General features: G+C 34.7%; 1 protein-coding gene and 1 long non-coding RNA gene across 2 annotated transcripts in view; one reads left to right on the forward strand and one right to left on the reverse strand.

The window, feature by feature from the left end:
- Nucleotides 1–205: 205 nt before the first annotated feature.
- Nucleotides 206–4197, forward strand: LOC115955672. Its single transcript, XM_031073912.1, has 3 exons — nucleotides 206–1937; nucleotides 3503–3664; nucleotides 3848–4197. The coding sequence occupies exons 1-3, from the start codon at nucleotides 206–208 to the stop codon at nucleotides 4195–4197; spliced, it is 2244 nt and encodes a 747-aa protein (XP_030929772.1).
- A 5523-nt stretch (nucleotides 4198–9720) lies between these two features.
- LOC115992485 overlaps nucleotides 9721–13013 on the reverse strand; it is a 3606-nt gene continuing 313 nt past the window's right edge. Inside the window, exons 2-3 of the long non-coding RNA XR_004092532.1 lie at nucleotides 11304–12703; nucleotides 9721–11203 (exon numbers count right to left, since the gene is read on the reverse strand). This is a non-coding gene — a long non-coding RNA (uncharacterized LOC115992485). The remainder of the gene's footprint in view (nucleotides 11204–11303; nucleotides 12704–13013) is intronic.

Consider the following 13013-nt stretch of genomic DNA (forward strand, 5'->3'; position numbering starts at 1 on the left):
AGGAAAGTTACTGAATTCCGGCCAATCAGCTTGTGTAATGTGTTATATAAATTAATTGCAAAAGTTTTGGCAAATCGGTTAAAACCCATGCTGCCTATTCTGATCTCTGAATCTCAAAGCGCCTTTATGTCCAAGAGGCTTATTACAGACAATATTCTCATAGCTCATGAGACTGCATTACTTGAAGACTAAAAGAACGGGTAAGATGGGTTTTATGTCCATGAAGCTTGACATGTCCAAAGCTTACGACCGAGTCGAATGGACCTATTTAGAAAAAATCATGGAGAAAATGGGATTTAACCGCAAATGGATCAACCTAATTGCTATGTGTATCCGGTCTGTGACGTATTCAATTATGCTTAACGGTCAACCCCACGGCTTGATTACTCCAACCAGGGGGCTGCGTCAAGGCGACCCATTATCGCCTTACCTTTTCCTGCTAGTGACGGAGGGTTTACATGCTCTGTTTGAAGAAGCAAAGGACAGTGGAGAAATAAGGGGTGTCTCCCTATGCCCGATGGGTCCGCGGATTTCTCATCTACTGTTTGCGGACGATAGTTTAGTCTTTTGTAGAGCCACAGTTGCAGAAAGTGTAAAGATCCAATCCATTCTCTACAGATATGAGCATGCGTCTGGACAGTGCATTAATAGAGGCAAGACAAATCTTTTTTTCAGTTCAAATACACACCCGGAGGTTCAAGCAGCCATAAAAGCTTTTCTGGGTTTACCGGTAACTTCAAGATTTGAACAATATTTGGGATTGCCGTCCTTGGTGGGCAGATCAAAGAAGAAGTCCTTTAGCCTCATCAAAGAAAGGATTTGGAAGAAGTTGAAGGGGTGGAAAGAGAGGCTCTTATCGCAGGCTGGCCGCGAAATTCTTGTCAAGGCCGTTATCCAAGCGATCCCTATCTTCACTATGTCCTGTTTTAGGTTGCCAAAAGGCCTGATCAGTGAAATTGAGACCTTAATAAGAAAATTCTGGTGGGGTTATAGAGGGGACCAAAAGAAGATACATTGGATTAGTTGGGAAAAATTATGCCAACCCAAGAAAGAGGGTGGGATGGGGTTCAAAGAGCTAATCAAGTTCAATGATTCTATGCTTGCAAAACAGATTTGGAGACTCGAGAATAATGAGGGGTGTCTTTTCCATGGAGTGTTTAAGGCCAAGTTCTTTCCCAACGGTTCGGTCTTTGATTGTGAGGTTTCTACGAAGGGTTCTTACGCTTCGAAAAGCATTGTACAGGCCAGGCATGTTATGGATTTGGGCTCGGTGTGGAGAATAGGAGACGGGAAATCAGTTAAGATCAGGGGAGATAGGTGGCTCCCCCAGAATACAGCCCCAAAAATAGTGTCCCCAATCTCTGTCTTGCCTCCCGGGTCAATGGTTTGCGACCTCATTAATCAAGACGAGCATCAGTGGAAATCTGATTTGATCGCTCGTGAATTTTTACCCCATGAAGCCAACATCATAAAAGGCATCCCCCTAAGTGACCGAAATATCCCAGATAAACAGGTGTGGCATGCCTCAACACATGGAGTCTATACAACTCGGTCTGCTTACAAGTTACTGGCTTTGGCGGATAGGAATAATATCCCAACATGCTCTACAAACAGAAGATCCAGTAAATTTTGGCAGGGCATCTGGAGTTTGCAAGTACCGTACAAGGTTCGTCACTTTATTTGGAGAGCAGCAAATGAATCTCTTCCAACCTTGTACAATCTGCAGAGAAGGAGGGTGGTTCAAACCGCTTACTGCCAAAATTGTAAGGCTGCTTGTGAGGATACAGTTCACGCATTATGGGGCTGTCACAGGCTGGTGGTGGTGTGGGAGAAGGACGCGGAGCTAATGAAGTGTTCAAGATTTAAGTGCTCTGTTTTTGCTGATTTGCTGGAGTTGTTTTTCTCTCTAAGGGACCGAAATACACTCTTCCAAAAAGGTTACTATTTTAACAGATATCAAAGAAAGAGAAATCTATAGAACTGAAAGAAGTTTGTCATCTTTAAAGAAAAAAAATGCTATTTGTTAATCAATTGACAGAAAATGACAAAAAGAAAGATAAACAAGACAAAGAGACAGAGATATGTTTTTATTCTCCCTTTTTACATAAAGTCCAATCTACAGAAGAATGCATAAAAGACGAAGATATGAATATAGTCTTTTGTAATCAATATGCATGGACTAATAGTATATGGACTGACAGATGGCAATTTGAGACTATTGCCCCCACACAAAATATAGATGGTACAATTATTACTTCTTTTAATAATAATGACAGACATACTGATAGACTAATAGAAGTACTAAATGACAAATGTACACCCTTTATAGCATTTTTAAATATTCATATAACAGATAGTTTAATAAAAGAATCTTTGACAAACTCTTCTTTATTAATCATTAAAGAAAATATTAATTGTGCAAATCTCTTGAATAATGACAGATTTAATCTCCCTATAGACAGAATTAATCCCCTGATAGATTGTCCTATTAATGAAAGATTTTACGAAGAAATATATAGTAGTACATGCATGGATAGAAACATACTAGATTTAAAAAATATTCTGAATCTCATTTACCTTGACAAATCCTATTATGACTACTCTAATATTATTGCTACTCAGCAAGAGCACAAAAGTGTACAAACAAAAGTTTGTTTTATAAATGTTGTTTGTTTTGTAAATGCTTTTATTACTTTTCTTATAAAATATTTCAAAAGAATTTCACAGAAAGACATTGACAGAAGAATTTCGAAAAAAGTTTTTATTTGTTCCAAATATAATCCTTTTCCAAAAACCCAATTGCAGACTACCATGAGTAAAAGATTCTCTCAGAAAGACAAGGGCAAGGCACCAGCGGTGCAACCCAGAGGTTTCCGAAAGCCCTCAGTCAAAATTTCGGATATGCATGAAGGCGTCTCGATAGAGACAATATCCCTTCAGGATACGTTGCTAGCAGAGGCAATGTATTCATGTGGTAATAAAAGTGTAATCTTGCAAAAAGTGATTGACAGCAATCTTATGTTTCAAGACGGAGAATTTACAAACCTTCCTCTTCATATTAAACTACTTCTTGATAATTTATAGGCAGCATTCACCCTCAGACAGAAACCCTTATTCCAAATGACCCTTCAGGCTTTGGAATTACATCTTGTTAGCACCGGGGCATTTATTGAAGCTCTCGGTTGTCAACTCCCTGGCAAGGAGGATGGAGATTCAAGCTCCACAAAGACAGAACTACAGTCTCTAAAAAGCTATCTTATGGGAACAATCTTTTCAAAGCTCCACCCTAGGATTCAGCAAAAAACGAGACTTGCTATTAGAACCTTACCCCCTGAAATCCAACAGAATATATTAACTCATAAAGCTATAACAAGTTCTTATGACAGATGGATGTATCTTTTTCAATTATTAGTCTCTACAGCATTTATCAGAACAGAAGACATGACAGGTGATATATGGTTATCTCATAAGGCTAAATGGTATGACAGTTTTGGAAATTCAGACAGAGTTTATGAAAGAACAGGAGACAGATTTGATCCCTACCCGGGATTACTTATCAACACAGAGACAGAAGATCCAGTAATCTGTGATCCCTTATGGTTATCTGAAATGCTTGAAGCAGGGTTTATCAGAAAATTGACCATTACTTCGGCAAATCAGATCAGTTTATTTCCCAGAGTCATCCAAGAAGCAGCAGCGCAGATTGGAGGACTTAATTATATGAAGATAGAAATCTGGAGTACTCTTCCAGTTTGGGACACTAGCTATTATATGGAAGCTCAGCCAGCACACATTTTAGTCCTTATCCATGATTGGTGTGGTATCCTTGAATATAACTGGTATACAGGTGATACTTACTTATCACTGGATGATCCAGGTGCTTTGGCTCAAGAATGGTCTAATTTCATGAGTAATAAGATTTATGAAGAACAGAAAGAATTAGATAGATGTTTTCATTTATATGGCTACACCGACAGGATAGTTGTGTATGGCCCAAGACCTTCAGCAGGAAGGCTCATTGGGAAAAGAAGGATTGTTAAAGATCCCAGATTGATGACAGCCAAAGATCATGTTCCTGTTTTCGTTCCTATTTCATATTGTGCCCTATGTAATGATTATGGAGTGCTCCACGAGCATGAGCAGTATGAGGATAACACTGATCCGCTAGATTATGATAACTACGCGGATACAGATTGATAGACAGATAGACAGAAGGCACAGACAGACAGAATACTCTTCCGACAGACAACGGCGACAGATCACTATTCACCGGCGACAGATCACTATTCACTGGAGACAGATCACTATTCACCAACATGCATGAATAGCTTCCAGACAGATCCATTACAGTCCAGACAGATACAGACAGATCCAGAAAAATATTTTGAAAGATATTTTGACAGAATATTATTCACATACAGACAAACTATTACTGTTCAAGATAGACTTTTACTGTTCAAGATTCTACCGACAGATTAACTTGAGTTCACTTCATTTAACTCAGGTTACTTTTGAAGACTTACCATGGTTCACTTTATCTATAAATAGACAGACTTCGAAGACAGAAGACAGGTTCAAATTCCAGGTCCAAAATTTCAGGTCCAAATTTTAGGTCCAAGTTTCCATTTCCAAGGTCCAATCCTCAGAAAGACTTTTAGCTTTCCTTTTCCTTTTCCCCGAAAGACTTTTGTACTTTACTTTCTTTTTGTAATCTTGTAGCCTTACCTTTCAAGACAGACAATCTTGTAACCCTTTACAGATTTTACTTTGTAATCTTGTAACTCTTCAGACAGTGTTTATTTTCAAAGCTTGTAAGAAAGACAGAAGTTTTCAGTTTTAATCAAAGACAGAAGTATTTTCAAGTAAGATTTTATTTGTTTCAGTTTTATATTCCATACCCTGTTTTAATCTATTTTGACTATATCTATTTTGCTATTCTCTTCCTTATCAACTATTTTATCATTGTTTATGCTTCTATATTACTGCTGTGCTCTCTTCTGGGTAGTTTTTGGAAAAGAATATTAAAAGAAAAAAAAAAGTGTTATATGGGTTTGTCACTGTGTGACTTGTCACTTGCGTTTTTTGAAAAAAAAAAGAAAAAAAAAAAATTGTGATTTCATCAAGTTGTTACGAATTTTTATTGATACATAAAAAAATAAATGTTGGAAATAAAAATAAAGGAAAAGAGGAAGAGTGATATTAAGGTAGAGGATAGTTAGGAGATGAAAATGTGAAAGGAATGAGAAATATTGGAGAAAGTATAAATATTTAAAAAAATTAAAATATTATATGTTCAATTTTTAAAAATTAAAAAAATGAGAGAAAATATTAATAATTTAAATGGTCAATATATATATATATATATATTAAAAAAATGTGGTAGGATGTATTGAATTTAACAATGAAAATCCGCTATTATTTTATTTTAGCCAAAATTCTTGTACCATGGGGCTGAGGGCATTTTCGTCCAAAATTAAAACAAGGCTAACAAGTTATATATATAATGCAAAGTAGCTTTCCTATTTCAGTCCGAGAAATCTAAATATGCTTTGTACAAGTTTACGAGCAAAAACTATGATATTTTATTTTGGACAAAATTCTTGGCTGGTACAAGCTAGTAGTGTTTTCTATCAATATTAAACGGAATTTTTTTTTCTTTGTTTTTCCACAAAATCTCTTTGGTATTTGTGTCAAGGACTCCTAAATATGCAATATACAAGTTTTTGAGCAAAAGTGCCAACATTTTATCTTGGACAAAATTCTTGGTCAGTGGCATTTTCGTACAAAACTAAACTAAGTTTTTTTTTTTTTTTTTTTTTCCACAAAATAACTTTGCTATTTGTATATTTGACCTCAAAATATTTTGTGTCCAACTCTAGATATTTTGCAAGTATTGAAGATATCAAAAGAAAATTTAATCTAATTAGTGGATTTGTCAAAATTCATTTTCAATAAAAAAGATATTAAATAAGGTAATAGCTTAAGGTTACAACTAATTTTGTAATTAAATTTTGTCATTTTAAAAATAACTTCACAACTCCCATTAAAAAAAAAAATCATAACTTGAGAACCTCTCCTATAAAAAGATTAATACTATTTATTAGTTGGATGTAGGAAAATTTCAACTAATTAAGCTACAAGTAAAATTCTAGCTTCACAAGCTCTTATATTTATATTTTTTTTAGTTTATGATAATAATTTACATCAATTATAATTTAAGATTATTACATTTACCAATTGAAAAAAAAAATAAGTATGATGAAAAAATTATTTAACCCAAAAATAAAAAATGCTTGTCACGTCCCTAATTTTTTATTATTTTTTTTTTTTTTGAATTTTTAAGCTAAAACAAACAAAAATTTGAACGGACTTTTTTGAATGATAAAAAAAGGTATGATTTTTAAAAATTACTGTTCATAAGCATAAAACCTAAGTAGTAATTTCATTGATTAGCATGTGAGTAGTTTTTTTTATCAGTAATCAGTGACAAAACCAAATTCAGATGCAACCATGGGACCACAATAATTAAAAGATGCAGATGACCCACTTGAAAACAAAATAAATGAAGGCCATGTGACTCTGTGAGAGCAAAAAAGCAAGTAAACAGAAAATAAGTGGTCGAGAAGGGCTACTTCATGAAGGCCACTTATTCTCACCATGAAAGAATTATTTTCAAGTCTCCTACGAAAAAGGGAATACAAGAGATATTATTCTTGTCAATGCCAAGTGTGAACTGGTGACATCTTTTCCAACATAATATGACTATTGAAGACTCTCTCAAACAGTGAAGCACATTAGCTGTCATCTTTAAAAAGTTTTATAAAACCCTAGTATATTTATCATTTATTGAGAAGCTTTTTCATTGGTAAGCATGTGAGCAGTCTTTTCATCGAAAATCGGTGAGAATCATTTTTTCCAAGAAAATTCTGATGACACAATTATTTGCACAATTTTATGCACAATTTGTCCACATAGTGCGTTGTGGTTAGTGAAAGGGTGACCCACCATTACCTCTCTACCAACCACAACTCGCCACGTAGACGAGTTGTGCATAAAATTGTGTAAATAATTGTGTCACCAGAATTACTCTTTTTTCCAAGCAAAAAATGTGGCGGTGACGTTCAAAACTGGTCCAGAGTTTCAAAGAGAAAAAACCATATTCATCACGCACGTCAATCAAACCTTCTTCTTTTCTCTCTTATTTATTTATTTTTTAAGTAATTGTAGTGGCTTAAATCATGCTTCATTAATTCGTTTCAATTAATGGTACAATATATTTCAATCAATTAAAGAATAGACAGCTTTTTCATCGAAAATCGATGAGAAAACCATTTTTTCTATGCAAAAGATGTGGCGGTGACGTTCATAACTGGTCCAGAGTTTCAGAGAGATATCCATCACGCACGTCAGTCAAACGACTTTTCTCTCTTATTTATTTATTTTTTTAAGTAATTGTAGTGATTCATTAATTCGTTTCAATTAATGGTACAATATATTTCTTTCAATCAATCAAGGAATAGAGACAGGTACATTAATTCATCAAATCTTCTCCGATCGAATAGATCTGAATCCGAGAATACTGATAAAGTGAGATGGGCATGGGGGCTAGGGATGATTCACGTGACCAAAAAATCTAGTTAAAACAGTGAAACACACCTAGTCAGAGAGCCGTTCAAAGTGAACGAGGATGTTTTGTATCCAGATTCTCTTCTTATTATAACAGTATTCCATCAAATATGTCAAAAAAGATAGTATTTAACATCTCAAAATACTATTTTATTAATTTTAATATTTTATTTTACAATTTATCAAACATCAAAGATTATTTTTTTTAATTTTACTAATGTGTGCTATTTTTGAAAAAAAAATTTCCAGAATTGAAAAAGCTATTCAATTCTCGAAAAAATATTTTCAAAAATAAAAAATTTAATACGTACTTTAAGAGCAAATATTAATTGGACCCGTCATATATAAGTAAAGACACAAAAAACCAATGTCAAGAAAAAGATCATAGAGAATCAGATCACATACTTGATTTAGCAAGTGCGGCATGACATTAGTTTTACTGGACAACAAGACAACTTGAAGATTCAGTACCACAAGTCATGGCCTTACTTTGGGTCCATCATTAATTTGAATGGTCAAACACCACCTGCCCTCAAGTTATCAAATCAGATTCAAGCTCCTTTTTAAATTTTACTCCACCTTTTCTATTTTTTTATTTTTTTTTCAAAAAATGTGGCAAGATCACACAGTAACTAACACGTATGGCATCTTTTTTTTAAAAATTTTTTTTCCAAAAAAACGCAAGAGGCAATACTGTAACCCATATAGCTTTTTTTTTTTTTTTTTTTTTAAATGCAAGTGGCAAAACATTAGACTTACTAGACAAAACCACTCAGTGAGCTATTTGGATTGGGCTTAAAGTGGTTGAAAGTGGCGTTTTCGAGCTCTTTTTTTTTGCACATGAACAGTAAAATCACATGATTTTATTGTGCAGGAAAAAAAACACTGTTTACGAACTATTCATGCACTGTTTACGAGTCCCACGATACTATTCACACATTTAAAAATTATTTTGTTACAGTATTTTCAGTTTTCAGTTTCAGCAATAATAAGTTCAATCCAAACGGACCCAGTAACGCGAGACCCCTATACACGTTTTTTCACTGAGAATTAAAGTTCAACTAGAAATATTTGACAATTTTATATTAAAAGAAAAATACCATCACCAAAATTTAAAACATTCTCTAGAACCAAAATCGCATCACCTGAATATTTAGGCTAAACTTGTTAGGCGTGATCGGTAACAATTCAAGCAACCAAAAATGCAAATATTTTCCACAAGAAACCAAAAGAGCCACAGTTTATATCTTTAAAATGAATTAAAAGAAACAAAATATACTATTCACTAGCAAAATACCTATTTGCATAGTTAATCCAAATTTAAAAAATGAACAAATACCTAAATAAAATTAGGAAAAAAAAGAAGAAATTTCATAATAATTTTTTAGCATATATCATGAGTTCACGACCAAGCACCATCATTTCTGGACTGTTACAAACCAAAAAAAAAAAAAAAATTCTGGATTGATGTCAGAGACAACACCATAGTGGCTGCTAGCTGTAGCCATGGAGATTCAACAATGGTGTGAGAGTTTTTTTTTTTGGGTAGCTGAAAGACAAACAAAAAAGAGCAAAGAAATGGTAGAAGGTGGGTGTCAGCGGATTGTTGATCTATTCTTAGAGCATTAGCATTGGGGAATGTTAATGCCAAATGTAAGGGATATTTGGCATCTCAAGCCCCAAAATGTATTGCATCAGGAAATTCTATTGCTAAGTATTGCAATAGAATAGGAAAATAAAAGTTTGAAATGCTGGAAGTATTGTAAAATAGGATGGTATAATTGATAAAATAACTTTTTGAGATGGTAAAATAGAATAGAGTAGCATTTCCTAATGCTAATGCTCTTATTAGGTGTCAATTTTCTAGGCATGGGATTAAATAAACAATTGAAATTAAAGTTATTACACACCGTACAATACCCTAGACATTACACGAGATCTCAATCCCTTATAGCATTCTTATCAAACCTTGCATCTGAAACTCAAAAAAACCCTCTATCAGAACTGGTATATGCTATAAAATTTTCAATCTTGAGAGTACACTGTAGCAAGATTGTATAATATTTTATTTAATTTATTTATTCTCTCTCCAGCTCTCTGTCTCTCACACAAATCCTCTTTTATCTCTCTTTATTTTTGCACATTCTGCCTCCTCTCTCTCTTCTGTTGCTTCTCCCTGGTCACCCACGCTGCCAGTCCTCTCGCCCCAGATCGTCTTGCCCCTGCCTTGAGCCACCGAACCAAGCCTCCATGGATTCGGTTTGTGGGTTTTTTTCCGGTGTCGATGCTTTGCCAACTAAAGGCAAATCTGATGAAGCATAAGAATCTTATCTAAGTCATCTTGGCCTCTTTGTTTGAAGGAGCATGAATCGGTGATGCATGCTCTGTGGGAATATGATTTTGTCAAACCTGTTGGAACCAGAATTTTGGGTTTGTTACGTTTGAGGGTTTTTTTTTCGGCGTGGGTTTGTTGCGTTCTGATCGATGTGGGTTTGTTGTGGCTGGTGGCAGTGGGTGTGGGTGTGGGTTTGAGTTTGTGATTTGATTTGATTTTGGGTTTGCGATTTGGTTTTGGGTTTGTTTTTGTTTGTGATTTTGGTGGTCAGTGGTCGAGGTAATGAGTGGGTTAATGAGGCAAAACAGCATATCCTAATATGAATGATACAAATAATGAAATATTTGAGTCATTTACAGGTCAGCCAGTGAAGGTTGTAAGCATCTAAATCCATGACACATTGTTGTAGCACTTCCAGACTAAAATTATCTGAAAATGTTGTCTTTGTGTCTAGAAATCTTTCCCAAATTCCAACATTTGATCAGTGTCTTGCATAATCTTCATAATGAAAGCTCTGATACTATCTTCATACAATAGAGGTATCACCAACTTGTAACATTGAGACTTGACAACAGCTAGCTTCAAGAGACTAAAATTTTTATGCAAGCACATATTTAACATTCAGGAAAATTTTCTTAATGAAAAATACTTAAAATTTTATATTCTTTAACAAAATTTCTACTTTTGTCTTCTAGACTACATGTTGTGCAAACAATGGCAATTGTCTGTAGACCAAAGGGCATCACCTCCCTCCTCTAAACAAAGAGTGATGGGTGGGCCATAGGTTCAACCTAGATGTGACATTTATCTTTGCCTTGAAGAAACAATATGTGACGAATGGCAATCAACTCAATGTAACTTACTGAGCTATATTACTTGTTCCATTTTATTATTTATGGCATCTATAGGATCTACAGAAAGAAAAGAAACAATACTAAAGCTACATATTAACAATATGATAAGACTCTAAGCTGATCCAAGCTTTAGCCAATGATTATGATGCTAGTCTAACATCAAAACTTACTATGTAAACTAGTGAAAATGCAACAATCATATGAACAGCTAGTTGTTGAATATCAATAGCATATTTAGGCACAAGCCAACTGCAAGAAGAAAAGATATACTTGGCATGATTTATTTTTTGCTCTGGTCTCTGTTGTACTGGATATATCATGATTTGGTTTTAAAAATCTCTTCTCACGCCGCTCACATGAGCCCCACCCATCTGAGAACCTACCACCTCTAGCAACAAAAGAAAAGAATAGCAAAATCATAGTCAGAACAAATAATACATTAGATATATTGACAATATAGTTTAATACTCAAAAGCCAGATAACAGACTGCATGTATGCCCGAACCACAAATTCAGCACGTTGAACATTTTGATTTTCATCAAGTTCGATAGTCTTGTCTCTGATTTCAAAAGAGAGGTTGAAGTAGAATGATATCTTCCTCCACCCTGCTTAATACAGACACCGGATGTTATGTTTACTGCTTCATGTTGAAACAGCAAGAGAGGAGATACCCATAATCTTTTACCTGATTTTTTTATGAAAGGGTTTCCAGAAATCACCACTAATCGCTTCTCTCCAAAGCACAAGGGTTGACACAGACAGCATTTGATTAGAACAAATTGCATGAAATTCTTTTGGAGTGTGCGATGTGTGGCACGTGCACCCATCCATTACAGGAGCATGTAACAACTGACACTATATTGTGTGTGTGTGGATATTTTAAGTTCATTCCAAACATATGAAAGAAATTCATCTAAACAAGCAGGGAAATAGTAACTTAAGCCTGTACGTAGGACAGTAAGAGGTGTAAAGTAAAAGGAAAACTAAGTAAATTCAAATTTAAAAAGTTGCTAGCTGAAATCCAAAAAGGCAACAGAGACATTAATGAAAACAACTGCACTAAAGCCCTAAAGGGTTGTCTTATCAAATGTACACTTAGGCTAGAAAACTTGGGTTTTACTTTTACCACTTCTTAAGGTAAACGTACAACAAAAATCAAATTCACCAAAAGACCTGACCAGAGAGAAGAAATGGGGAACATAGGAAGGTTCTGAAGAAACTTCCAACCAAAGCATAAGGGTTGTGTCTCATTAGAAGCACTAGTCTACAATAAGATGTATTTCAAATTACACCAATATATAAGACACATTCTACCATGTGCTTGTCATTATACGCATACACAGAAAGTGATGAAAGAACTGGCTTATATATACCTCATCAACTACTTTGTTAAATCTTTCGAAATCCTTCCATTCCACTTTGGCAATATAAGCAGTTCAGCAACATGTGCCCAAAGTGCTTGAATGCCACCAGTAAAGCCACAATGGTACCGTTTTCTATGTCTTCTTCTCATGTATTGCTGGTACATATACATGAATCTAAGTCCATGCGATCGACAGAGGCAAGCAAGGAGAAGAATGGGTCTGATTGAAAGAAAGAGAGGCTTGGTCATGGCGCACAAAGAACAAGGCTGGCTTGGGAGATAAAAAGGAGAAGATGAGGGTTAGGGAAAAACAGTAGAGTTAAAAAGAAAAGGAAAACAAAAGAGGCAGGGAAAAACAGTAGAAGGAGAAACGTAGAATAGGGAAATGTAAACAAGTTTTCAAACTTGTTTACTCCTAAATCCAACTTTCACCAAATGTAACACGTTGGCATTAGGAGTAAACATTCTTTATTCCACCCCCTCCCACACTTGAACCACCCGTCTTTGCTCTTTACTGCCAAATCCTTCAAAAAATAAAAGTTTAAGCAAGCACTAATTAGCTAAATATTATGTGCAATATGAAACCCCAATAATCAAAACCTTTATAACTAGAATACTAATACAAATTTAACATTATATTTGTTGACGAAAAACAAGTTTGAAAACTTCGTAAACTTTCGAAGAAAGAGCAAGGAACTTTCTTATGCAGAATCTAAAGGGAAAGCATTTAAAATTAATAAAAATTTGGGTTAAACAATAATACACATGCTTAATCCCAAAAACAAACCCAATAAGAGATTCTATCTAAAGAAACACTAAATATAGATCCGACAA

Source organism: Quercus lobata, chromosome 1 (assembly GCF_001633185.2).
Source record: "Quercus lobata isolate SW786 chromosome 1, ValleyOak3.0 Primary Assembly, whole genome shotgun sequence".
In the NCBI taxonomy this organism is placed as follows: Eukaryota; Viridiplantae; Streptophyta; class Magnoliopsida; order Fagales; family Fagaceae; genus Quercus; species Quercus lobata.

Bases quoted from the DNA above. Each gene is read 5' to 3' on its own strand.
- LOC115955672 (XM_031073912.1), top strand. From the start codon at position 206: ATGGGTTTTATGTCCATGAAGCTTGACATGTCCAAAGCTTACGACCGA. The intron at 1,938-3,502 runs GTTACTATTTTA...TTGGAAATTCAG, and splicing joins AAATACACTCTTCCAAAAAG to ACAGAGTTTATGAAAGAACA. The intron at 3,665-3,847 runs GTTTATTTCCCA...ACTGGTATACAG, and splicing joins TACTTCGGCAAATCAGATCA to GTGATACTTACTTATCACTG.